The sequence below is a fragment of the Prunus mume genome, linkage group LG5 (assembly GCF_029339155.1).
Source record: "Prunus mume cultivar Tortuosa linkage group LG5, ASM2933915v1, whole genome shotgun sequence".
NCBI lineage: Eukaryota > Viridiplantae > Streptophyta > Magnoliopsida > Rosales > Rosaceae > Prunus > Prunus mume.
This window is the reverse complement of record NC_142702.1, coordinates 11400306-11426635: the sequence shown is the minus strand read 5'-3', so window position 1 is coordinate 11426635 and position 26330 is coordinate 11400306. Positions and strand designations below refer to the sequence as shown.

General features: G+C 38.1%; 4 protein-coding genes, 1 non-coding gene and 1 pseudogene across 8 annotated transcripts; 3 read left to right on the top strand and 3 right to left on the bottom strand.

Moving 5' to 3' along the window:
* The first annotated feature begins 545 nt into the window (after positions 1 to 545).
* Positions 546 to 3639, top strand: LOC148916916 (putative pre-mRNA-splicing factor ATP-dependent RNA helicase DEAH5 pseudogene; annotated as a pseudogene). Of its 2 annotated transcripts, none has more exons than XR_016127035.1 (2): positions 546 to 817; positions 1254 to 3639. The product of XR_016127035.1 is annotated as a putative pre-mRNA-splicing factor ATP-dependent RNA helicase DEAH5 pseudogene, transcript variant X2 (transcript). The 2 variants fall into 2 exon arrangements; XR_016127034.1 differs by having other exon boundaries at positions 1243 to 3639.
* A 2013-nt stretch (positions 3640 to 5652) lies between these two features.
* On the top strand, positions 5653 to 14880 carry LOC107882017 (putative pre-mRNA-splicing factor ATP-dependent RNA helicase DEAH5). 2 transcript variants are annotated; one of them, XM_089052517.1, is made up of 4 exons: positions 5653 to 6611; positions 6708 to 6802; positions 12516 to 13509; positions 14271 to 14880. In XM_089052517.1, exons 3-4 carry the CDS (start codon positions 12704 to 12706, stop codon positions 14662 to 14664), a joined length of 1200 nt encoding a protein of 399 aa, XP_088908643.1. In that variant the 5' UTR covers positions 5653 to 6611; positions 6708 to 6802; positions 12516 to 12703; the 3' UTR covers positions 14665 to 14880. The 2 variants fall into 2 exon arrangements, with proteins under 2 accessions (XP_088908643.1, XP_088908642.1); XM_089052516.1 differs by having other exon boundaries at positions 6703 to 6802.
* LOC148916915 (uncharacterized) lies at positions 7232 to 8167 on the bottom strand. Its single transcript, XM_089052518.1, has one exon. The coding sequence runs from the start codon at positions 8165 to 8167 to the stop codon at positions 7232 to 7234; it is 936 nt and encodes a 311-aa protein (XP_088908644.1).
* LOC107880149 (uncharacterized) lies at positions 8346 to 12647 on the bottom strand. The gene is made up of 3 exons (XM_089052320.1): positions 9924 to 12647; positions 8486 to 9826; positions 8346 to 8369 (listed from the first exon to the last, which is right to left on the bottom strand). The coding sequence occupies exons 1-3, from the start codon at positions 12495 to 12497 to the stop codon at positions 8346 to 8348; spliced, it is 3939 nt and encodes a 1312-aa protein (XP_088908446.1). The 5' UTR covers positions 12498 to 12647.
* LOC148916914 (small nucleolar RNA R71) lies at positions 12006 to 12110 on the top strand. The gene has a single exon (XR_016127543.1). It is a non-coding gene; the product is annotated as a small nucleolar RNA R71 (small nucleolar RNA).
* A 642-nt stretch (positions 14881 to 15522) lies between the features above and the next one.
* Positions 15523 to 19784, bottom strand: LOC103331134 (receptor-like protein EIX2). The gene is given in 6 exon segments (XM_089051567.1): positions 15523 to 16146; positions 16253 to 16581; positions 16583 to 17407; positions 17410 to 18242; positions 18315 to 18530; positions 18974 to 19784. Coding segments are annotated over 5 exon segments (2940 nt in total). The 5' UTR covers positions 19728 to 19784; the 3' UTR covers positions 15523 to 16146; positions 16253 to 16269.
* Between the last annotated feature and the right edge of the window lie 6546 nt (positions 19785 to 26330).

Genomic DNA, 26330 nt, shown 5'->3' with positions numbered 1-26330 from the left:
GATAGTTGGTCATGAGCCTCCACAATGGGATTCTTCCATGGACGCTATGTTTATGCATGATATATCGTTTCTAAGATGAATGTTTATTTAAAATTCTCGAAACATAACAGTTTAATTTTTTTAGCCATATAACATTTCAATACAATGCGGTATGTATACGATTTTATGCATAACAATTTCTCAATGAAAGGGAGTATTTTATTATTGTGAATATTTAAATTAAAAATAACCTAACAAAAAGTAGTAAAAAATACTATAGATCAACTCATGTGACAATATCCTATTTGTTGTAAAAAAATATAAATCAAAGTAGGCCTAGAATGATTATAAAAATAAAAAAAACTAGATTAATGTTTGTATAAAAAAAATCTCCACTAACTATATTTTAGAAAATTTTCCTCATTTTTTTATTTCATACCTAATATTCTTCTATTTTCTAAAGTTTCTCTATAATTTATTATATTTTGTCGGATTAAAATTTTAACTTATAAGTTTTTTGCTTTGGAAAAATAAATGATATTATTATTATATTAGTTTCTCTAGTTTCACAGGTCCCAAATTTAGGCGTATCGATACACCGGGCGCACTCCAACTCAAGTTCTCAACCCTAATCGCTAAAATCCCTCATCTCAGTTGAGATTATTTCTGAAACAGAAAACGCTCCAGCCGTCAGCCACGAACAATCCGCCCATCTCAACCGTGAACTCCTCCATTTTTCGACGCCGTCTTCCTCCCGTATACATATTGCTCGGCTTTCCTCTCTCTCGACAGTGACAACGGTTGATGCCCAACCATCTTCGATCTCATCTCATCCCAAGTATGATGTCTTACTGCAATATATTCTAATCTTGGACCCCATCTCATCACAGATTTAAGATCCACTGAACCCCCACCCTCTAGCAACGATCAGTTTCCTTGATTTTGTTTCATATTTCTTTTTTATTCTCTTCCGTTTCTTATTTCCTGGGTTTTAGGGTTTTAGTTGAATTTTTTTTGGCATTCCAAGTTTACTTTATTATTAGTTGAATTAACTCTCCAGATCCTCCTGGTATGCAATTTTAGATTTAAATTTCATTTTTTGGTGGGTGGGTTTGAAGTTGTAGAAATTGTTTCTTTATTGTGATAAATTTATCATTCATGAATTTTGAACTTTATGCTACTGATTAAAAGTATATAGCAATGATCTTCTCATAAATTTTGAAATTTCCGTTGATATGAATTTTTTGTGTTGAATATGAATAGGGCCTGTGCAGGTTCATAATGGCTGCCACTGACGATGGTTTGAAGAAGCTCGAGTACCTTTCCTTGGTTTCCAAGGTCTGTTCAGAGCTCGAAGCCCATATAGGGGTTGGGGACAAAGTTCTGGCGGAGTTCATCACTGAGTTGGGACGAAACTGCGAGACGGTGGACGAGTTCGACACCAAATTAAAGAAAAACGGTGCCGAGATGCCCGATTACTTTGTCCGTACACTCCTCACTATCATTCACGCTATTCTTCCACCGAAGCCAAAGCCGGAGAAGGACTCGAAGAAAGAGAGCGCTTCTGATGGTAGGAAGACCAAGTTTAAGGCTTTGGCTGTCGCCGATAATAAAGATAGAGTCAAGGACATCGAGAAGGAAATTGAGATGGAGACCAAGGAAAAGCGAAACAGAAGAGAAGAACAAGACGAAGAGCGAGAAGAAGATAGGCGTAGAGGTAGTGATAGATATAGGGAAGGAGATAGAGATAGAGATCGAGATAGACACAGAGGAGGTAGAGATAGAGACGGGAGGGAAAGGCGAAGGGAAAGGTATGATAGAGATGAGAGGCGTAGAGATACACATTATAATGTTGATGGTTACGACAGGGGAAGGCATACAGTTCAATACAATAAGCATAAGAGAGATGGGTATGAAGACAATGGAGATGTTAAGGAAGATGGTGATGATAGGAGAGGTAATAGGGATCGGCAGAATGGCCAGAACCATTCAGATGAGCCCGAATTGTATCAGGTTTATAAGGGCAGGGTTTCGAGAGTGATGGACACAGGTTGCTTTGTTCAGTTGAATGATTTAAGAGGGAAGGAGGGTCTGGTTCACGTTTCACAAATGGCAACTCGGCGAATTAGCAATGCTAAGGATGTGGTGAAGAGGGATCAGGAAGTTTATGTGAAGGTGATTTCAATTTCAGGTTAGAAGTTGAGCCTTGCAATGAGGGACGTTGATCAACATACAGGGAAGCATTTGCTCCCCTTGAAGAAGAGCTCAGAGGATGATGCTCTTAGGACGAACCCATCTTTTTCGAAGGACGGACCTGTGACTAGGACTGGTCTTTCTGGGATTAGGATTGTGGAAGAGGATGATGTTGGCCCAGCACGCCGGCCATTGAAGAGAATGAGCTCGCCAGAGAAGTGGGAAGCCAAACAGTTGATTGCCTCAGGTGTTTTGGGTGTTACAGAGTATCCTATGTATGATGAGGAAACCGATGGGATGCTTTATCAAGAAGAGGGAGCTGAGGAAGAGCTTGAGCTTGAGCTCAATGAGGATGAGCCAGCCTTTTTAAATGGACAGAGCAGGTATTCTGTTGATATGTCACCTGTGAAAATCTTTAAGAATCCAGAAGGGTCACTATGTCGTGCAGCTGCTCTTCAGTCTGCACTCATTAAGGAGCGTAGAGAAGTGTGTGAGCAGCAGCAAAGAAACATGTTGGATTCTATCCCAAAGGATCTCAATCGTCCCTGGGAAGATCCAATGCCAGAGACTGATGAGAGGCATCTTGCACAGGAACTTAGAGGTGTTGGTTTGTCGGCATATGATATGCCTGAGTGGAAGAAGGATGCTTTTGGGAAAACCATCAGTTTTGGGCAGAGGTCTAAACTCTCAATCCAGGAACAGAGGCAGAGCTTGCCTATCTACAAGCTGAAGAAAGAATTGATTGCAGCGGTGCACGAGAACCAAGTGCTTGTTGTCATTGGTGAGACTGGTTCGGGTAAGACAACACAGGTAACGCAGTATCTTGCAGAAGTGGGTTACGCGACAATGGGTAAGATTGGTTGTACACAGCCACGTAGGGTGGCTGCCATGTCCGTGGCCAAGAGGGTTGCTGAAGAGTTTGGTTGTCGTTTAGGAGAGGAAGTTGGCTATGTAATTCGTTTTGAGGATTGCACTGGTCCGGATACTGTCATCAAGTACATGACTGATGGTATGCGTCTTAGGGAGATTTTGATTGACGAGAACCTTTCTCAGTATTCTGTGGTCTTGCTTGATGAAGCTCATGAGAGGACAATCCACACAGATGTTCTTTTTGGACTACTGAAGAAACTTGTGAAGCGGAGACCAGACCTTCGTTTGATTGTCACATCTGCTACTTTGGATGCGGAGAAGTTTTCCGGTTATTTCTTCAACTGTAACATGTTCACTATCCCTGGGAGAACTTTTCCTGTAGAGATACTCTACACTAAACAGCCGGAAAGTGACTACCTTGATGCATCCCTAATAACTGTTCTACAAATACACTTGACAGAACCTGAAGGTGACTGATAGGCTTTTTAGTACCTGCGCAAACAGGGTTAAAACTCCTACAAAACTTGCAAGAATGACAAGGTTATTGTAGTATAAATGATTCTCGCAAGGTCGTTCTCCGCAGGGATTATTAAATAACTCGTAGCAACCAAATTCTAATTAATTATTGTAAAAGAGAAAGTTGAGATGTTTGATTTGAAGACCTTAAATTAAAAGGAATTTAACTAATAAAAATAAGGCAATATGCAAAATTAAAGATAAGAGTAAAAGAAACAGTTGTGTTTTTAGAAATCAAATTAAGAAAGCACTAGGGATCCGCCGTCACCTTAACAATTCTATATAGTTCCCCCAATTACTTATGACCTATACATGCATATTTCGAAGGTTAGGTATTCCTAATATATGCCTACTTGGACCCCCAACATAGAGCGTATATCACACATGCAATCCGTCTGTGGTATTCGGATCAAATCTAAACATACATGACTCATTAAGTTCTATGAAACCTTTTGAAAAACCATGCAACCCTTAAGACGTGGTATTCATCCTAAGTGAACTTGCACATATTAATCACAAGAAGCCTTCGTCAATTTGGGACCGACCTCCGACCAAAACTGCATCAAATTACTTTTCTAAACATCCTAATGGTGATCAAGCATCAAGACACTTAGATAGTTTAACCCAGTGATGAATAATTCGAAAACCTGCATGCATATAATCATAAGCAAATTGGACAGAAACTACATATTCTTGCTAAGGCTCGTGGCCTCACCCTAGCAAAAGAGAGTTAGTTACGCATGTTCACAATAAAAATAATCAAGTTCTTCATTAAAATAATAAAGATCGAAAACACCTTGAAGTATAAGTTCTTCCAAAATCCTAGCAAAAGTCGCGTTCAAAACCCAAAAGAGAAGTCAAAAGGGCGTCGTTTAAATTGCTGTGAAAAGGAGCTTAAATACCCCCAAAACCTAGCTGCCCAATCCCCACAAGGAAACTAGGTTAAAATAAGATAATACTAGGATATAAAATCCAAATTGGATTAGGAGAATCTGCCCAAATCTGCCCAGCCACGTTTTGGTCTCAAATCTCCTCCAAATCTGGCCCAAGATAGCTCGTTTTAAAGATAAAAACGTTCCGAACACTTCTCCAGAAGGCCACGAACCCATCTGAGGTCATCTTGGGCTCCAAAACACAATAAAAGCCCAAATCGTCATTATTCCAGCACGCACTGCTCCTTTATTTTATCGCCAGAAAATAACCGCTTGGTAGAAAAGTCTTAAATTTTGATACGATCAAGCCAAGTGACTCACAAACGTCCTCCAACTGGAATTACTCCAAAATTCGTCCATTTGATTATGTTTTGCTCCAGAGGGAGTCGAAAGTCCTATAATAGAAATATAATTCAAAGTATCAAAATTCTTCCAAAATATTAACCAAACTATATTAAAAATGGGGTTAAATATATAATATAAAATATGCGCATCAAAATACCCCCAAACTTAGCTTTTTGCTTGTCCTCAAGCAAAACAAGACTCAAACAAAAATAAAAACTTAACAAACTAGACACCTAAATAAAACTTAACCAAGACAAAATTTCCACCTTCAAGTTGCAATCCATAGCAAATTTTAAAAACTAGAACATCTTTTCAAAAGATCCAACTAATCCCACCACAGAGTCTAAGCTATTTAGAATCAATTAGAAAAGAATTCACAAACTTCATTCGGTGTAAGGTGAACCATCATAGTTAAGGAGACTCGACTAAAACCCTTACCTCTTATCCCTCTTATTCAAACTTCACACACTTACTTCACACATTTTTTTCTTTTTCGACTTGCTCTTTTTTTTTTTTTTTTTTTTTTTTTTTATAGTAACAGTGAGTGGTTGTGCAATGTCGGTTCCCTTAAGCTTTCGATCCAACCCATGTAACGAGCTTTATGTCAATGACTCCCAAACCACTAAGGCTTTAGGGCATTAGGTGTAGAACACCCCTAAGGACTTATTAACTCAAGCTGAAACGGCTACGGAACCAACTAACCACCCTGCCTCATGCCAAAACTCTACCGCTTTACTCAAGAATCACACGATTAGGCAGGATCGCCCATTACTAGCAAAGCTTCGGGTGAGGCAATTATTACTTTATAACACATACTAACTTTATTTTTTATTTTTTTATTTTTTAAACAGAAATTAAAACACACTGAGACAAACATTAAGTATTTCAATCTCACTCCCCACAAACCATGTTGGTGTGATGTGTAAATTTCAAAGTATAATTCATGAATTAGTGTCTAAGCAACAATAAACAGAAAAGACTCTATTGTGGGACTAATCTTCACCATGTCTATTTGTTCTAAAGTGTAAAATAATCTATGGATATTAACTTAAAAACGAAAATTTTAAACAAGACTAAAAAAATGAAAAATCTAAAATTTACTTTCCCACCCCCAAACTTAAAGCACACATTGTCCTCAAGGAGTGGAAAATAAATAGGCGAAACAAAACAGAAACCAAATGACTAACTCCTAGAAAATAGAGGCGAAACATAAAAGAGAAAGAAAATATCCTAAGAGAAGAAACTAGAAAAGACAAATAGTAAAACAAGAAATGGAAAATAGAAAAACAAGGAACGGAAATAGAAGAGGAAGGAAAATACCCGGAACTGGACACTTTGGAGATTCGAAGGCAGGACCAGGGAGCTGGGTGCGTGCAAAGAGGCGCTGACCAACTCCTCCAACCCCACGCTTTTGTCATATGTAAGCAACAGATACAATATAATGGGATAGTAGCTGCGGTGTCAGTTCCTTTTCACAAACTGAGCTGTCCACTCCATCTCCATTGTTTCTTCGTCATTTCTCTCAAACCCACAGTCCCTCTCGTCTTCTGTAAACTCCGAAACCAGCAGCTCTTTTTTCCTCACCATCCTCCATAACTCCGTAAGGTGATGATTGATTGGACCGGAACAAAGCTATCTCATTGTTACCCATTCTTCTTCCCGGCACCCACTTGTGGCTATCTCAGAGACACGCGGATCTCCTTTGCCCATCCCCATCTCTATTGGTTGCGAGAAAGTTAGAAAACGCAGCTCGTTGTGGCTCTCATCCAACTGAAGGTAAGATTAATTCCAGAATTTATTTTGGGTCCTGATTTGGGAGCTGTGGTTGATGTATAGATGTGTGTGTATAATTTCGACATGTGCACAGTGTAGGAAGGTTGCAGATCCAAGAGAAAGCAGTCAGCACACAAGCTCAAAGGACAAAACTGCACAAAGCCCTGAGGACCCCCAATCCGTGCAGCTCATAGGTAAAATTTCGAATCCCTGCAAATGTTGTTGTTGGAAATTTGGTAGACTTGCTGCTGGGTGCATGATTCCAGTGTAGACTTGCTGCTGGGTGCAGGATTCCAGCCTAGGATGTTTTTGCTTTTGATGTTTGCTGCTGATTGTTGTGTCTTTCCCAGTGTAGACTTGCTGCTGGGTGCAGGATTCCAGCCTAGGATTTTTTGCTTTTGATGTTTGCTGCTGATTGTTGTTTGTCCTGCATTGAATCAAATATGTGTTAGGAGTAGAAAGAAAATAACTAGAAAAGGAAAAACAGAAACAAATATTTTTGTATTTTTTTGTTTTTGTTTAGTTTTAAAAATAAAAGAAGTAAAGAGTTTAGAAAAATTGGGTTGCCTCCCAATAAGCGCTTTATTTTAAGTCTGTAGCTAGACGTTGCAGAAGCCTGGTGGTCAGATCACTGGTTCCTTCAGAGTCAGTGACTCGCGTGCAATATCGAAGGGTGACTCCAAATATGGTTTTAGCCTGTGACCGTTCACTTTGAATGTGTTGCCATTAATTTCACTTGTAATATCAACCGCCCCATGAGGATAAACCTTAGTAACCAAATAGGGGCCATTCCAACGAGACTTTAACTTCCCTGGAAACAACTTCAACCTTGAACTGAATAACAAAACTTTTTGCCCTGGATGAAAATTCTTTCTGAGAATCTGATTGTCATGAAATGTCTTGGTTTTTTCTTTGTAAATGCGCGAGCTCTCATAAGCATCATTACGAATTTCCTCAAGCTCATTAATCTGCAATTTACGTTTTTCTCCAGCAGAATCATAAGAAAAATTCAACTCTTTAATAGCCCAAAATGCCTTATGCTCTAGCTCCATAGGTAAATGACAAGCCTTACCATAAACCAGCCGAAATGGGGACATCCCAATTGGGCCTTTAAATGCTGTTCTGTATGCCCAGAGAGCATCACTCAATTTCAAACTCCAGTCTCTTCGAGTAGAGCTAACTGTTTTTTCAAGAATTCGCTTGATTTCTCTATTTGAAACTTCAACCTGTCCTGATGTTTGTGGATGATAAGGAGTAGCAACACGATGGGTGATCCCATACTTAGCTAGCAACGTAGCAAACGATCTATTAACAAAGTGCTTACCCCCATCACTTAGAATGACACGTGGTGTTCCAAATCGTGGAAAAATTACCCCCTGGAGGAATTTCAGAACAACTGATCCTTGATTGGTTGGTGCTGCAATTGCCTCAACCCATTTAGAGACATATTCAACAGCCACCAAAATATACTGATTGCCATGGGACATTGGGAATGGTCCCATGAAATCAATACCCCAAACATCAAACAATTCAACGACTAATATGCTTTGTTGTGGCATTTCGTTTCTTTTGGACTGATTACCCACCCTTTGACAACGATCACAAGACCTACACCAACTATTAGCATCCCTGAAGAGAGTAGGCCAAAACAATCCACTCTGTAAAATTTTAGCTGCTGTCCGTTTAGGGCCAAAATGTCCCCCACAAGCATACTGATGTGCAAACTTTAAAACACTTTCATGCTCTTCTTCTGGAATACACCTGCGAATAACTTGGTCGGAACAATATTTGTATAAATATGGTTCATCCCAAAAATAATACTTTGCTTCTGCCAAAAATTTCTTTTTCTGCTGGAAAGTAAAATCTGGATGAAGTACCCCTCTAGCCAAATAATTAACTAAATCAGCAAACCATGGTGAAATGATATGGGCAGCAAACAGCTGTTCATCCGGAAAACTTTCATTTAAAGGCAGCAAGTCATCTTCAGCAGAAATTGGCACAATCAACCTGGACAAATGATCAGCCACAACATTTTCACTACCCTTCTTATCCCTGATTTCTAAGTCAAACTCTTGCAGTAAAAGAATCCAACGAATTAATCGAGGCTTAGCGTCTTTCTTCGACAACAAATACTTCAAAGCTGCATGATCTGTGTAAACAATCACCTTAGCTCCAACTAAGTAAGACCGAAATTTTTCTAATGCAAAAACAACTGCCAACAATTCCTTCTCTGTGGTCGCATAGTTCAGCTGTGCATCATTGAGAGTTCGACTAGCATAATGAATGACTTGGGGAAGCTTATCTTTCCGCTGTCCAAGAACCGCTCCTACTGCGTAATCTGAAGCATCACACATCAATTCGAAAGGTAAACTCCAATTAGGTGCTGCAATAATGGGTGCTGTAGTGAGGAGTGTCTTTAACTTGTTGAAAGCCTCCAAACAAGCATCATCAAAGACAAAAGGAGCATCCTTAGCCAATAAATTACACAATGGTCGGCTAATCTTGGAGAAATCCTTGATAAACCGTCTGTAAAACCCAGCATGACCAAGAAAAGATCGAACACTTTTAACAGCTGTCGGTGGTGGCAGCTTTGCAATTACATCAATTTTGGCCTTATCAACCTCAATACCCCTGTTAGAAATCAAGTGGCCTAGGACAATCCCCTGCTTAACCATGAAATGACACTTTTCCCAATTTAAAACAAGGTTTGTCTTAATGCATCTGTCAAGAACTAAGGATAAATTGTTCAAACATTCATCAAAAGAATCCCCAAAAACAGAAAAGTCATCCATAAACACTTCAACTACCTGTTCAACCAATCCGGAAAATATGCTCATCATGCATCGTTGAAACGTTGCAGGAGCATTGCACAAACCAAAGGGCATTCTTCGATATGCAAAAGTCCCAAAAGGACATGTAAAGGTTGTCTTTTCTTGATCCTCAGGTGCAACTGGAATCTGGTTGTACCCTGAATATCCATCCAAGAAACAATAGAACGCACGACCAGCCAACCTTTCCAACATTTGATCAGTGAAAGGCAATGGAAAATGATCCTTTCTAGTGCCCGCATTGATCTTTCTGTAATCAACACACATACGCCACCCAGTAGTCAAACGTGTAGGCACAAGTTCATTATTATCATTCTTCACAACTGTACTTTCCAGAACGCTTGGGCACCACTTGAGTTGCACTAACCCACTTACTATCTGAAATAGGATAGATCATCCCAGCATCTAGAAGCTTCATAACCTCAGTACGAACAACTTCTTTCATAATTGGATTCAAACGACGTTGAGCATCAATGGTGGGCTTTACTCCATCTTCCATCAGAATTCGGTGCATGCAAATTGTAGGGCTGATCCCTTTAATGTCTGCTATAGTCCAACCGATTGCATCTTGATAATTTCTTAAAATACGCAGCAATTTTTCTTCTTCTGGTGATGATAAGTCAGCAGCTATAATAACTGGCAGTGAAGAATTTGCACCCAGATAAGCGTATTTCAAGTGTCCTGGCAGTACTTTTAAATCCAGTTTAGGTGGCTGTACTTTAGAAGGCTGCAATGGTTTTTTCGGTTCCCCTAAACTCTCAAAAACGTGCCTCCAACGGGGGTGTAGAAAAGGAACACTTTCCAAAGCTGAAACATACTCAAAAACCTCTTCATCTTCAGTGTTTCTATTCTCCAACCCATGCAACACCTTTAACAATGGATCTGATGTCAAACGGGGCATAAATTCAGCATGCATTAAGCTGTCTAACATGTCAACACGCATACAATCTTGCACATCAGTTGGCCTTTTGGTTATTTCGAATAAACTGAAAACAACGGACTGATCTTGCACTCTAAGTGTGAGTGTTCCAGCCTCAACATCAATTAAGGTTCGAGCAGTAGCCATGAATGGACGCCCCAAAATAATCGGTGTTTGCATATCTTCATCCATATCCAAGACCACAAAATCTGCAGGAAGGTAGAGATTATCCACTTTAATAATGAGGTCTTCAATAATTCCCCTAGGGTAAGCAACTGAACGGTCTGCCAGTTGTAGAATAACTGATGTAGGCTTGATTTCTCCTTGTCCTAGTCTCTGAAAAACAGAAAAAGGCATTAAATTAATACTGGCACCCAAATCAATTAAAGCACGTTTAAAATTAGAATTTCCAATTGTGCATGAAATTGTAAAACTCCCTGGGTCTTGTTTCTTTGGAGGCAGTTTGTGTAATAAAACTGCGCTGCACTGTTCTGTAAGAATAACTTTTTCAAAATCCACGAGCTTCTTTTTCTTTGTGCAAACATCCTTCAAAAACTTGGCATAAGATGGAATGTTCTTAATTGCATCAATCAATGGGAGATTGATCTGAACTTTGGCCAATGTCTTCATAAAATCTGTCAACTGTTGATCTTTAACTTTGGGCTTCAACCTTTCGGGATAAGGCATTGGAGGCACATAAACACGTTCTGCAGTTTCTGCAGCAATTTTTGCACTGTTTTCAGATCTGCCCATAGACTCTGTAGAATCTATAACAATATCAGATTCTGCAAAATTTCCTGAATCTGTTTGTGGCTGTGATGCTGCCTGCGAATTTCCAACACAAATTTCACCTCTATTGTCATAACTTTTACCCGAACGTAGAACTCGAATTGCCTTACAATCTGCGCCTCCCCTTGGATTATGTTCCGTTTGGCTAGGAAATGTACCTGGTGCTCTTTCTGAAACTTGGAATGCAATCTGCCCCATTTGTTTTTCTATGTTTTTCACTGTTGCCTGCAGATTTTGGAATTCTTGACTGGTGGCATTTGCTAATTTTTCAATTGCAACCTCCCAAGCAGCCTTAGGCGCAGCAGTTTGCTGTACCTGTTGTTGAAATTGTGGCCTTGCAGGCTGATCTCTGTCCCACTTAAAATTAGGATGATCTCTCCAACCCGGGTTGTAAACATTTGAATACGGGTCATATCGTGGACGCTGAAAATTATTAAATGCATTAACTTGTTCCGCTGCAAATTCCGGATAAGCATCTTTATGCGGACAGCTCAAAAAATCATGGGTTGTCACATTGCAAATGCTACAAGCAGCTGGTAAAGGTTGCTGTACAGCAACCTGTGAACCTGGAATTCTTTGTAATAACATGTCAAATTTTTCATCAAATCTTTCAAGCTTTTTCTCCATTTTTTCAATTTGTGCCGACATATATGGAGAACCATTAGATATCTCAAAAACAGACCTTGATTGTGGCTGCTCAACTGCCCATTGCTGTGTATCTGCTGCCATTTTTTCAAATAATAAACAAGCCTCTTGTGCATTTTTATCCTTGTATGATCCTCCGCATGAAGCGTTGACAAGAGTTTTTGTTGTCATATTTAACCCTCTGAAAAATATATGCACATGATCCGTACTGCTAATACCAGAATGTGGACATTTTCTATTCAACTCTTTAAACCGTTCCCACGCCTCATGAAACTCTTCATTTGGTTTTTGGGCAAAAGATAAAATTTGAGTTCTCATGTCGAGAGTCTTTGAAGCTGGATAATACTTGTTTAAGAATTTTTCACTGAGTTGGTTCCAAGTGCTAATGCTTCCAGATGGAAGTGTGAGGAGCCATCTCCTTGCTTGATCTTTCAATGTGTAAGGAAATAGACGAAGCTTAATAGATTCAGCTGAGAATCCTTTCACCAAAATATTCTTGCATCCCATTAAAAATTCTGCAATGTGCATGTTAGGATCGTCGGTTGATAACCCATGAAATGTAGGTAGAATACTCAACATGTGATGCTTGATTTCGAATGTAGACCCTTCTTCCACTGCTGGATATGTAATGCAACCTGGTATGTTAGTGGCATGAGCTGTTAAAGAATTACCCAAAGGATCACCAGCCTCTGGAATAACAAAAGCCATTGTTTTTGTACTGTGCAGGTCCTCAGAATATAAAGACTGCAGAAGAGTCCCTTGCAGTGAAGGAACCCAAGCAAATTTTGCTCCCTGCGTCTCCTCCTTAAAGATTGCTCAGGTTCTGGATCAAACGGAAACAATTGCTGAAAGGTCTTGGTAAAAATGTCCCTGAGTTGATTATCCTACCAGTGTATAGTGCCCTTCCTAGTGAAATGCAGTCAAGGATATTTGATCCTGCCCCACCAGGTAAGAGGAAAGTAGTTGTGGCTACTAATATTGCTGAGGCATCACTGACCATTGATGGGATATTTTATGTCATTGATCCTGGTTTTGCAAAGCAAAATGTTTATAACCCAAAGCAGGGGCTAGATTCACTGGTCATAACTCCAATTTCCCAAGCATCAGCCAAGCAACGAGCTGGGCGTGCTGAGCGTACAGGCCCTGGGAAATGTTACCGCCTCTACACTGAGAGTGCATACCGCAATGAGATGTCCCCTACTTCAATTCCTGAAATCCAGAGGATAAATCTTGGGACTACTACACTTACGATGAAAGCTATGGGGATAAATGATCTCTTGTCTTTTGATTTTATGGATCCTCCTTCACCCCAAGCACTCATTTCTGCCATGGAACAATTGTACAGTTTAGGAGCACTGGGCGAGGAGGGGCTTCTCACCAAATTGGGTAGGAAAATGGCTGAGTTTCCTCTGGATCCACCCTTGTCTAAGATGCTACTGGCCAGTGTGGACCTTGGATGCAGTGATGAGATCTTGACCATCATTGCAATGATTCAGACTGGTAATATTTTTTACAGGCCTAGGGAAATACAAGCCCAGGCAGATCAGAAGAGAGCCAAGTTTTTCCAGCCGGAGGGAGATCATCTGACTTTACTTGCAGTCTATGAGGCATGGAAAGCTAAGAATTTTTCAGGGCCATGGTGTTTTGAGAACTTTGTTCAATCTCGATGCTTGAGGAGGGCACAGGATGTCAGAAAACAGCTTCTCAGCATCATGGACAAGTATGTTCTTCTAATTTATCTTGATGTGTATTCGTGGTTGCATGCATCTTTTTTTCTGGTTTCAGATATGCATGAATGGTTTTAAAAGATGTAGATTAATGTTCTAGGTTTGCTCATGTTTGGTACATTGTATTTTTGCAGTAGTCGTGAATTAGGCATGCCTTTTGCTGTCTCTACTTGATGGAAATGCTGAAATATTGTTCAGGCCTAGTCTGTGTTTTAAAATCTAGATATATGGTACCTGAGCAGCGAATAGGTCATTACGCATTGTCATGTTGATGTTACTACATACACTGTTTTCAGGGCATTATTAGTAGAAGTGCTTTTTTCCACCATTTTTTCAGTGGTCAAGTATAGTATCTTTATAAATTATAACTACTCTTTTGTGTATGGCTAAATTGCCAGTATATGCTCTTCAAATGTGCTTTCTTGTGCGGACATGTTAGGCATTTTGATACCGCAATTGTTTTTCTTGGTATAGTGTTGTTTGTACAAAATATTGCAAAACTGTTTTAAAAGTTGATATGGAAATTCAGATGGCATATTACACATCCTACCATCGCCGTTAACAGTTTTCATTGATTGACATAGCATTGTCATGTAAGCTCTAGGATAAGTTTGTGTATAAAAACCTAGCATAAATTTGTCATGCCAATGTCTCTACTAGCACCCGTTGCTTATAACAGTGATCAACGATTTCTAAGTTGAGTATTCTGATTTGAAGATGAAATTGCATTCTGACTATAGATTGTGAATTTCAGATATAAACTAGATGTTGTCAGTGCTGGAAAGAATTTTACAAAGATCAGGAAGGCAATTACGGCAGGGTTTTTCTTCCACGGTGCTAGAAAGGACCCGCAGGAGGGTTATAGAACCCTAGTGGAGAACCAACCAGTTTATATACACCCAAGCAGCGCCCTCTTCCAGAGACAACCAGATTGGGTGATCTACCATGAGCTGGTTATGACCACAAAGGAGTACACGCGCGAGGTGACGGTCGTTGACCCCAAATGGCTCGTGGAACTGGCACCCAGGTTCTTCAAAGTGGCAGATCCCACCAAGATGAGCAAGCGCAAGCGTCAAGAACGTATTGAACCGCCATATGATAGATACCATGAACCTAACTCTTGGCGTCTTAGTAAGAGACGTGCTTGATGTGTGTATCATCTGCTGCTTTTGGTTTTTCTGTATGGATTCAATGTGAATATCTTGTAATTACTTGAGCTAATTTTTAACATTGAGTGCACAAAATTTGTGTGGCTTCATTACTTTTTAACATCCTCGTGAAATTCCTTCAATGTCGCAATAAGGGCCTCATCAATTGCTTATTTTCCTTACTGTAATAATAGTGAGGAGGGAGTTAGTGTCAAAGCATGTGGTGTACCTGCTAAAATTGGTGGACATTACTTTCACAACCAAATTTGGACTTATTTAGCCGCTATCAAGCTGACCAACAAGTTTATGAAAACCAGGTTCATCTGGGTCTGGCCTATCTAGTTTTTTGTTTGTTTTTTGTTACAAGCAATATTGGGAGGAGGGAATCACATTAGGAACTTGAGTGCAGGGATAGATGCTTTTAACCGCTTGAGCTACAAGCCTCTTGCTAGCCTATCAAATTTAAGCAAATGGTCAATGCGAGTATTTGGGTTTGCCTACCAAGTTTTCATTATGGCTCTACAAATGTTGGTAATATCCAAGAGAAAGCAGTGATTGGCCTTCAGGCCTTGATGGAATTGAATATGATGGAGCCTTTATGCTACACAACACTATATATCTGCAAGTAATGGGCAAGAACTTGAACATTTCTACAAACTGAAAAGAGAGAATGCTTGTGATTGCTTTTCCAAGAAGACTTTCAATCTTGTACTCCACACACAAGATTTAGCACGCATTTTATACATAAACTTTGGTACAAAGCATTTTGCAGCTCACAAGTAAGCCTAATACAATCTTAAAATCCACAAAATAGAGCATTGCAAGCCTGACCAAATACAAAAAGTCTGTCTACAAAAAGGCATCTTCTACCATGTGCCCAGAATAAGATGTTGAATTATGAAAGGAAAGAATGACCAAAACAGAGCCACACATTTACAAGGAGAAGCTGACCCCGAATTTACAAGGAGAAGCTGTACGTTGCAAATAGATGACCAAAACAGAGCCACATGTTGTAATTTGAAATCAAGTCCTCTTTGGCTTTGGCTTAGTTAATTAAAATAACACTACAGCTGGAATTAATACATTAATCGGAGTGAGCTTGGATTAAAATGTTAGTGGAGTTTTGCTCACTGTTCTTGCTTATTTGTATGATTTATTGTTTGCAAGAACCCTCCTCTAGGGCAATGTTCTTCATGTATATTTTATAATTGCCTCTGTTATGATTGGATCTGAATAGATCTGTTTATTTCTCTCAATAAACAAAATAAAAATAAAAATACATCAATCGGAGAACTTTGAATTAATTGTTATGACAAGTAATTAACACTAATATAAATCATATTTATTCCTACTAAGCACTCCAACTTAACTCGTAAACTCTTCTCCAGATACCTGTGCGTGCGCATACTAGCAATCTTCAACACTTGAATTGGAAGGAGGCATTCAGCTACAGCTACTTTTCTCCTAATTTAGATGCTGCAGCTAAATATCAAAGTAAACAAATTAATACCTGTCAGTTTGGAGAAAAGAAAAAATACAATAAGAAAATAATTATAAAACGAAATTAATGATGAGAGAGAAAGCGTACCGTCGCGAGCTTATCTATTAAGCATATGCTAGCTTTAGTTGCCGCTTGATCAAAGCTATCTTCACATAAAGCCAATCATTTAAACCATTCAAGAACTTCAAGTATGCGTATCTCCATGACCTGTTGAATATCAAAGTGCCACAAACTCCCCAAAATCCAGCAGCAAAGCCAAGCCCCATACTGATGTAAAATCCTAGTGTTATAAGCTCATCCTTATCCTCTTGATTGCTCAAGTCAGTTTTCTCATTTTGATCGGCACACATCTTTTTAAGCGGAGCTCCACAGAGTTGAGGATTTCCAACATAAACAGAGGGATCAAAGCCTTGGAGCCTGAGTGCCTGTTGGTATTTTTCCAGACAAGCTGTTATACGACAAGTCCAAGAAACTAAGACGATCTATCTGAGCAAGGCTTGTCGGAATTCCTCCATCTATATGGTTTCTTGATAAATCAAGCGAATCCAATGACTGCAAGTTTCCAATCTCTGGAGTTATTTGACCTGTTAACCGGTTTCTTGAAAGGTTTAAAGAAACCAACTCAACAAGATGAGTGATTTCACATGGAATCTCCCCTGTTAATCTATTGCTTGAGAGATCAATTCTCTTCACAAGGCCCAAAGTGCTTTTGTATGTCTGCATTCTTCCTTTCCATATGAAGCTTGCATCATCCTCATAATTAGTATTACCAACTCTTTGATGATCCCTATATATGTCATAAGTATGTGTGCTGGATAGACTTGGAGTTCCTTTTTGAGACAGAGTAGTCAAATTGTTGAGGCATTTGGGTATGCTTCCAGAGATGTTGTTCATAGAGAAATCCATAATTTTAATGTATGTTAGATGGCATAATTTTGAGGGCATGCTTCCATTGAAGTGATTATTGGAAAACATAAGGATAACCAAATTCTTGAAGCTCACACCTAACCATGTAGGTATTGGTCCTGATAATTTATTATCTCCCAGATCAATAACTTCTAAACTTGTGCAGTTCTTCAACGTTGAAGGCAATTCTCCAACAAATCGGTTGCTTCTTAATTTCAATGTTTGCATTTGAAATAAAGAGCCAATTGTCATGGGAATTTTTCCGGAAAAAGCGTTGTTACTCAAATCAAGCATGACTAGATTCTCCAAATGGCTCCAGCAATCTGGAAGTTCTCCAAAGCAAAACTGTTGCTTGAAAGATTAAGATAGGCTAAAATCATACCTGCACTTGCGCACAGGAAAGAAAGAGACCCTGAAATGTTATTATTGGAGAGATCCAGATAGGAGGCTTGTGATAGAGTTGAGGGAATTGGACCTTCTATTTGGTTCGAACTCAAATGTAGTTCTGGGGAATTTGCAAACTCCACTGGCAAATTTGTAAATATTCCTCTGATTAGGTTCTGTGAGAGATTAATAATCTCTGTGTTACGAAAATTACTCCAAAACCAACTTGGAAGAATATCAGAAATTCCAGCATTTGAAATATCAAGCTTGAAAGAATCATTTTGAGTTTGAAGCCATTTTGGGAAAAGAGGACCGACCTTGCAGGACGCCAAATTTATGCTCCACAACTGGAAGGGAGGAACCCAATCAGAATGGAAATTTAAAACTAGTGAGTTATAGGATAAATCCAAATAATTTAAATTGGAGAGTTTTGAGAAATGAGTTTCTGAAACCACCCCTTCCAAAGAGTTTTTGCTGAAATCGATAAACTCCAGTTGCGACATTTGCCCAATACTTTCAGGTATTTTTCCGCTTAATTGATTGGCGCTAAGATTCAACCATTGCAAACATGAGAAGCTTGTAAGATTGTTTAATGACCCCTTAAGAACATTCTCAGTGAGGTCCAGATCCCATAATGAGTTTTGAGCACATCTAGGCAATAGTTGAACAAACTTCGATAATTGTCCACTCAGATGATTTCTTTGAAGCCGTAATTCTCTCAAATTACATAGCCTTGCAAACGAATTTGGATTCGCTCCTTCAATCTGGTTGTCAAAGAGATCCAGATCCACAAGAGAGCTCATATTTCCAACGAAATCGGGAATGAAACCGGATAGATTATTGTTGGACAACCAAAGACGAACAAGGCTTGTACTGTAGTTGGACAACCAAAGAAATATTGACGAAGTGAGATGATTATCAGAGAGACGAACATACGCAAGAGATGTAGAAGAATTTGTTTTGTAAAGAGTAGTGGAAAGAATTGGAGTAGGAGGAGGAGGAAGACTACAGTTCACCAAGGTCAACTCTACTAGTTTAGGGAGCTTATTAATCGCTTCGCCAATCAAAACAAGATCTTGAGATTGTTTCCGCTTAGGTCCAAATCCGTTAAAGAAGAAAGAGCAGGGAGCCAATTGAGATTTTCTGGTTGAAGCTGATTATAGCTGAGGTCGAGATTTTGCAATTGCTTGAGGTTTCCAAACGAACTTAGAATTCGACCAACCAAATTACAGGAAGAGAGTCTGAGGTTTCTTAGATTGGTTAGAGAACCAATGAAATCTGGAAATTGGCTCCCATTGAAATTAGTCAATGAAAGGTCCAAAACAGTACTGAGATTGGCTCCGCTTAGGTCCAAATACGTTAAAGAAGGAGCAGGGAGCCAATTGAGATTTTCTGGTTGAAGCTGATTATAGCTGAGGTCGAGATGCTGCAATTGCGTGAGGTTTCCAAACGAACTTGGAATTTGACCAACCAAATTACAGGAACTGAGACTGAGGTTTCTTAGATTGGTTAGAGAACCAATGAAATCAGGAATTTGGCTGTCATTGAAATCAATGGATGCAAGGTCCAAATACGTTAAAGAAGAAAGAGCAGGGAGCCAATTGAGATTTTCTGGTTGAAGCTGATTAGAGCTGAGGTCGAGATGTTGCAATTGCGTGAGGTTTCCAAGCCAATTGAGATTTTCTGCTTGAAGCTGATTATAGCTGAGGTCGAGATGCTGCAATTGCGTGAGGTTTCCAAACGAACTTGGAATTTGACCAACCAAATTACAGGAACTGAGACTGAGGTTTCTTAGAGTGGTTAGAGAACCAATGAAATCTGGAATTTGGCTCTCATTGAAATCAATGGATTCAAGGTGCAAATATTGTAAATGCTGCAACTCAATCAGTTTAGGACTAATCATCTTACCTTGGAAAGAATATCCAAGAGCATCATGTTGAAACATCTCATCATGGAAAGAATATCCAAGATGAAGTTGAATCACATGGCCAGTTTGGTTGCTACAATAGACTCCTTCCCATCTGCAACAATCTTGTTTTTCGACTTCTGAACCCCAAGAAGAGAGTTGATTGGACTCACCCACCAGGTCACGTTTGAATGCAAGTAGTGCTTGCCTTTCCCTCTCCATGCACCTCACTGTCACTTTAGCATCTCTGAGGCTGTGGCTGTGGCGGTGGCGGTGGCTGTGGCCAACTTCTCCTCCTTTTACGTCTTGTAGGAAAAGGATCGATAATGCAAGAAAGAGTTTCAAGCATCTTCCATCGCCCTTCATGTTAATTGATCAAAAACACTGCAAGTATATATTGATGTATGGTTGTCTCTCATATATGCTAGCTTGCATCAGATATATATATATATATATATAGGGAAAAGGAAGAAAGCCTTTACAAAGAAAAACACGGTTTAGCTAAAGCAGAGCCACACATTCATACAAGACAAAACCATATAAAGGAGGAAATTATCTGCTATATACAATGCAAAATTAATGTTATGGAAATCACACGTCAATCACAATGAGACTAGAATGTCAAGGTGCAATTCTAAGTTCTTACAAACAAGAATACAAATCATTATGGAGGTAATTAAATTAAGTACACTCTAATTGTTCCATCATAACTTATAGACACCAAATTAATGATGACGCATGAGTTAAAAAGTAAGATGCAGGAATAAAAAGTACTATTTTTTTTAATTTCGATAAAATAATAAAAGTACTATTTTTAAAATTTTGGTTAATTTTTTAATATAAAAAGAATTGTGTACGTTCGGTGACATAGCATGCAGTTTTGCTGAATAGTGACAACTCAATGATGCTCTCATACCATGCCATGTGGACAACCAACCTGTATATGTAGATTCAATTTCAAATACATTTGAATTTATCATTCAGAAAGGAAAAACATTTCTTGTAACGGGAATAACACTATTTTGCTATCTCCACAATAATGCTTGAAAAAATTATCCTAGGTGGTTTGAAACATTTACTAGTATACCTTGTGATTAGTGTGGCAAACAAGTTTAAGGGGAAACGTTTCAAGATGGAGTAAAAAAAATTGTTAGGGTTAAATAAATTTTCTTTAGATGCAAAGGAAATTACTAAGACAATCAATGTGAGATCTATGGAAACACATATTTCACCAGTCAATAAAAAAATAACACGTGAAAAAGCGGTATTCCTTAAATCAACTAATTATCCTATTTAAATCCTATTGAGCATTGGTCCATCTTCGGAATTTGTCACGATGGGCAAGGAGCTTGCTGTGGACAGCTATCTTCAAGTAGACTTTGAAGTCTTCATATGCCAACTCATGATGATTGACTCACACAAAAAGACTGTTAAGTCTACATACTCGAGTGTAAACTAGACTTTTAAGTCTTTGCACATCCACATTTAACTCAAACGTCAACAAACGGTAATTTTTTTTTTCCTTTTGCTTTTTTAATTGCTCAATTACTTTATTTTACCATTTTTATGTTTTTTCTTTGAAAGGAGCTCTTAGATATAGGTTCAATTTCACTTATGTCATCAGAATTGGACTATACCAAATTTTCTAAAAAAAGAAGAAAAAAAATTGTACAACGTACAACCGACTCTTATTCAGTGGTCCAAGTAAACAAGTAATAAATCAATGAATATTGCGGAAACTAATGGATGAGATCGCGAAGACTTGTGACTTAGACTTCATATGATGATTTGCCTTTCAACGCAACTATTGACATAGACTTAATATGGTGATTTGTCTTCCAACGCGTGCCCCAATTGACTTGCAGGTATTAACTCGGCTTGACTTGGTAAGGTGCCTTCCCGTGTCCACTCAACCATTGAGTTTGCTTCCCATCCCCCTAGACACAAGCTACAAATATCTTCTTGCAAATGTGGACTTGACTTTAAGTGAAACATATGGAAATATCTCTACCCAATATTAATGTAATACCTATATACTTATTGATAATAATAAATGAAAATTGGGTTTTTATTCAACAACTATAATACGAGAGTTTTTCAAAACACTTTGGTTATTGACCAAGTCTATTTTGAAATGCCCCTATAATTTAGGTTAATATTACATGGGGTCTTACAATTACACACAAAAGTTTTTCGTATTATAGTGATGATCACGAAACATTTAAGTATATTTAGTGTTGGATATCTGATCATAGAGTTTCGGAGCAGCTTCTTTCATTTGAAGTCGGATTCTTTGATTTGATTTGTTTTACTGCTCGTTAAATGATTAGTATATGAATTACGTACTCAGTCCTGTTCTTCTGGACTCCTGTGGTCCAAGGAAATTGTGTCACCTACCCTTGGATATAAATTATAATATAAGGGTAATTAAAAAAACAAGTTTAAAAATTAAACAACAACTAAAATGAAAAAACTAAAACTAAGGAGCAAAACACGCTCCCACTGAAGCAAGAGAGCTTGGGTGGTGAGATGCATATGGATTGGTTGACGAGCAATTCTCAGTCGGAATAGGGGCGAGATGCTGAAGATGATGACCAATTCTCAGTCGGGTTGGGTAGTGAGATGCATCTGGATTCTTTTTCTAACAATACCCAACCTATATGAGAGAGAGGGAGAGAAGACATAGAGATGGGCATACAAAAAGGGGAAAGGGGAGATGCATCAGATACATGGGATAGGGGATGAGGGTGGGTTGGGTATTTTATTTTATTTTTAATTGTAATGGCTTGGATGAAATGAATGATGATCACAATACTTAAATTAATATTCCACTACTTTAATTCTCAACAGCAACCAAATTGATTTTTAACAATTGTACAATGTGTTTTTTTCTTTCCCCATTGTTCGTGTTTTGAAGGGTTTTGCTTCTTACACCTTGATATTTTTCTTTTAATTTTTTGTATCATAATGTTAGACGAAATTTAGGTTTTTTCTACTTAGGAGTCGAGGGTGGGTCCAACAAAAAATAAGAATCTAGGGTGACGTCTTGTAATCTGTAATGAGGAGAACTTTTAGTTATAATTTACAAAAAGGAAAAGGAGCTCTTAGATATAGGTCCAATTTCACTTATGTCATCAGAAGTGGACTATACCAAATTTTCTAAAAAGAAGAAGAAAAAAACTATACAACGTACAACTGACTCTTATTCATGTCACTATGTGGAAAAAGATAATTGAAGAAAAATTTGTTAGTGGTCCAAGTGAACAAGTAATAAATCAATGCCTATTGGCGAAATTAATGGATGAGATCGAAGACTTGTGACTTAGATTTGATATGGTGGTTTGCCTTTCAACCAACTATTGTCTTAGACTTAATGTTGTGATTTGTCTTCCAACGCGTGCCCCAACTTGCAGGTATTAACTCGGCTTGACTTGGTAAGGTGCCTTCCCGTGTCCACTCAACCATTGGCTTTGAGTCCCATCCCCCTAGACACAAGCTACAAATATTTTCTTGCAAATGTGGACTTGACTTAAGTGAAACATATGGAAATATCTCTACCCAACAATATTAATATAATATTTATATATTTATTGATACAAATAAATGGAACTTGGGTTTTTATTCAACAACTATAATACGAGAGTTTTTCAAAACACTTTGGTTATTGACCAAGGCTATTTCGAAATGCTCCTATAATTTAGGTTAATATTACATGGGGTCTTACAATTACACACGAAAGTTTCTCGTATTATAGTGATGATATTTGATCATAGAGTTTCGAAGTAGCTTCCTTCGTTTTGCATTCGGCTTCTTTGATTTGATTTGTTTTGTTGCTCGTTAAATGATTAGTACATGAATTACTCAATCCCGTTCTTCTGGATTTCTATGGTTCAAGGAAATTGTGGTCACCCACCCTTGGATATAAATTATAATATAAGGGTTATTAAAAAAAAAGTTCAAAAATTAAACAACAACTAAAATGAACAAATTAAAACTAAGCAGCAAAATACACTCCACTGAAGCAAGAGAGCTTGGGTGGTGAGATGCATATGGGTTGGTTGACGAGCAATTCTCAGTAGGAATATGGGCGAGATGCTGAAGACGATGACCAATTCTTAGTTGGGTTGGGTAGTGAGATGCATCTGGATTTATTTTTTTTTCACCATACCCAACCCATATGAGAGAGAGGGAGAGAAGACAGAGAGATAGGCATGCAAAAAGGGGGAAGGGGAGGTGCATCAGAGACATGGGGTAGGGGAGATTGGGGGTGAGCTGGGTATTTTATTTTTATCTTTAATTATAATGGCTTGGATGAAATGAATGATGATCACAATACTTAAATTAATATTCCACTACTTTAATTCTCAACAACAACCAAATTGATTTTTAACAATTGTACAATGTGTTTTTGTTTTTGTTTCCCCATTGTTCATGCTTTGAAGGGTTTTGCTTCTTACACCATGTTATTTTTCTTTTAATTTTTTGTATCATAATGTCATACGAAGTTTAGGTTTTTTATACTTAAGAGTCGAAGGTGGGTCCAACAAAAAATAAGAATCTAGGGTGGCGTCTTGTAATCTGTAATGAGGAGAACTCTCTACTTATAATTTACAAAAACGAAAAAGGAGCTCTTAGATATAGGTCCAATTTCACTTATGTCATCAGAAGTGGACAATACCAAATTTTCTAAAAAGATTAAAAAAAACTATACAATGTATAACTGACTCTTATGCATGTCACTATGTGGAAAAAGATAATTGAAGAAAAATTTGTCAATGGTCCAAGTAAACAAGTAATAAATCAATGAATATTGGGGAAATTAATGGATGAGATCGAAGACTTGTGACTTAGATTTGATAGATGCCTTGCAACCAACTATTGACTTAGACTTACTATGCTGATTTGTCTTCCACCGTGTGCCCCAACTTGCAGGTATTAACTCGGCTTGACTTGGTAAGGTGCCTTCCCATGTCCACTCAACCATTGGCTTTGCGTCCCATCCCCTTGGACACAAGCTACAAATATCTTCTTGCAAATGTGGACTTGACTTAAGTGAAACATATGGAAATATCTCTGCCCAACCCAATACTAATATAATACCTATATATTTATTGATACTAATAAATAAAAATTGGGTTTTGATTCAACAACTATAATACGAGAGTTTTTCAAAACACTTTGGTTATTGACCAAGTCTATTTTGAAATGCTCCTATAATTTAGGTTAATATTACATGGGGTCTTACAATTACAGATGAAAGTTTCTCTTATTATAGTGATGATCACGAAACACTTAAGTATATAGTGTTGGATATCTGACCATAGAGTTTCGGAGCAGCTTCCTTCATTTTGCATTCAGATTCTTTGATTTGATTTGTTTTGTTGCTCGTTAAGTGATTAGTATATGCATTACTGAGTCTCGTTCTTCTGGATTCCTGTGGTCCAAGGAAATTGTGGTCACCCACTCTTAGATATAAATTATAATATAAGGGTAATTAAAAAAACAAGTTTAAAAATTAAACAACAACTAAAATGAAAAAACTAAAACTAAGGAGCAAAACACGCTCCCACTGAAGCAAGAGAGCTTGGGTGGTGAGATGCATATGGATTGGTTGACGAGCAATTCTCAGTCGGAATAGGGGCGAGATGCTGAAGACGATGATCAATTCTCAGTCGGGTTGGGTAGTGAGATGCATCTGGATTCTTTTTCTGACAATACCCAACCTATATGAGAGAGAGGGAGAGAAGAAATAGAGATGGGCATACAAAAAGGGGAAAGGGGAGGTGCATCAGAGACATGGGATAGGGGATGAGGGTGGGTTGGGTATTTTATTTTTATTTTTAATTGTAATGGCTTGGATGAAATGAATGATGATCACAATACTTAAATTAATATTCCACTACTTTAATTCTCAACAGAAACCAAATTGAGTTTTAACAATTGTACAATGTGTTTTTTTTCTTTCCCCATTGTTCGTGTTTTGAAGGGTTTTGCTTCTTACACCCTGATATTTTTCTTTTAATTTTTTGTATCATAATGTTATACGAAGTTTAGGTTTTTTCTACTTAAGAGTTGAGGGTGGGTCCAACAAAACATAAGAATCTAGGGTGGTGTCTTGTAATCCGTAATGAGGGGAACGCTTTAGTATATTTACGAAAAGGAAAAAGGAGCTCTTAGATATAGGTTCAATTTCACTTATGTCATCAGAATTGGATTATACCAAATTTTCTAAAAAGAAGAAGAAGAAAACTGTACAACGTACAAACGACTCTTATTCATGTCACTATGTGGAAAAAGATAATTGAAGCAAAATTTGTTAGTGGTCCAAGTAAACAAGTAATAAATCAATGAATACTAGGGAAATTAATGGATGTGATCGAAGACTTGTGACTTACACTTGATATGGTTATTTGCCTTCCAACGCGTGCTCCAACCGACTTGCAGGTATTGATTCAACTTGACTTGGTAAGGTGCCTTCCCATGTCCACTCAACCATTGGCTTTGCATCCCATCCCCCTAGGCACAAGTTACAAATATATTCTTGTAAATGTGGACTTGACATAAGTGAAACATATGGAAATATCTCTACCCAACCCAATATTAATATGATACCTATATATTTATTGATACTAATAAATGAAAATTGGGTTTTAATTCAACAACTATAATACGAGAGCTTTTCAAAACATTTTGGTTATTGACGAAGTCCATTTTGAAATGTCCCTATAATTTAGGTTAACATTACATGGGGTCTTACGATTACACACGAAAGTGGATTACACCAAATTTTCTAAAAAGAAGAAGAAAAAAACTATACAACATACAATCGACTCTTATTCATATCACTATGTGGAAAAAGATAATTGAAGAAAAATTTCAGTGCTCTAAGTAAATAAAGTGATAAATCAATGAATATTTGGGAAATTAATGGATGAGATCGAAGACTTGTGACTTAGACTTGATATGGAC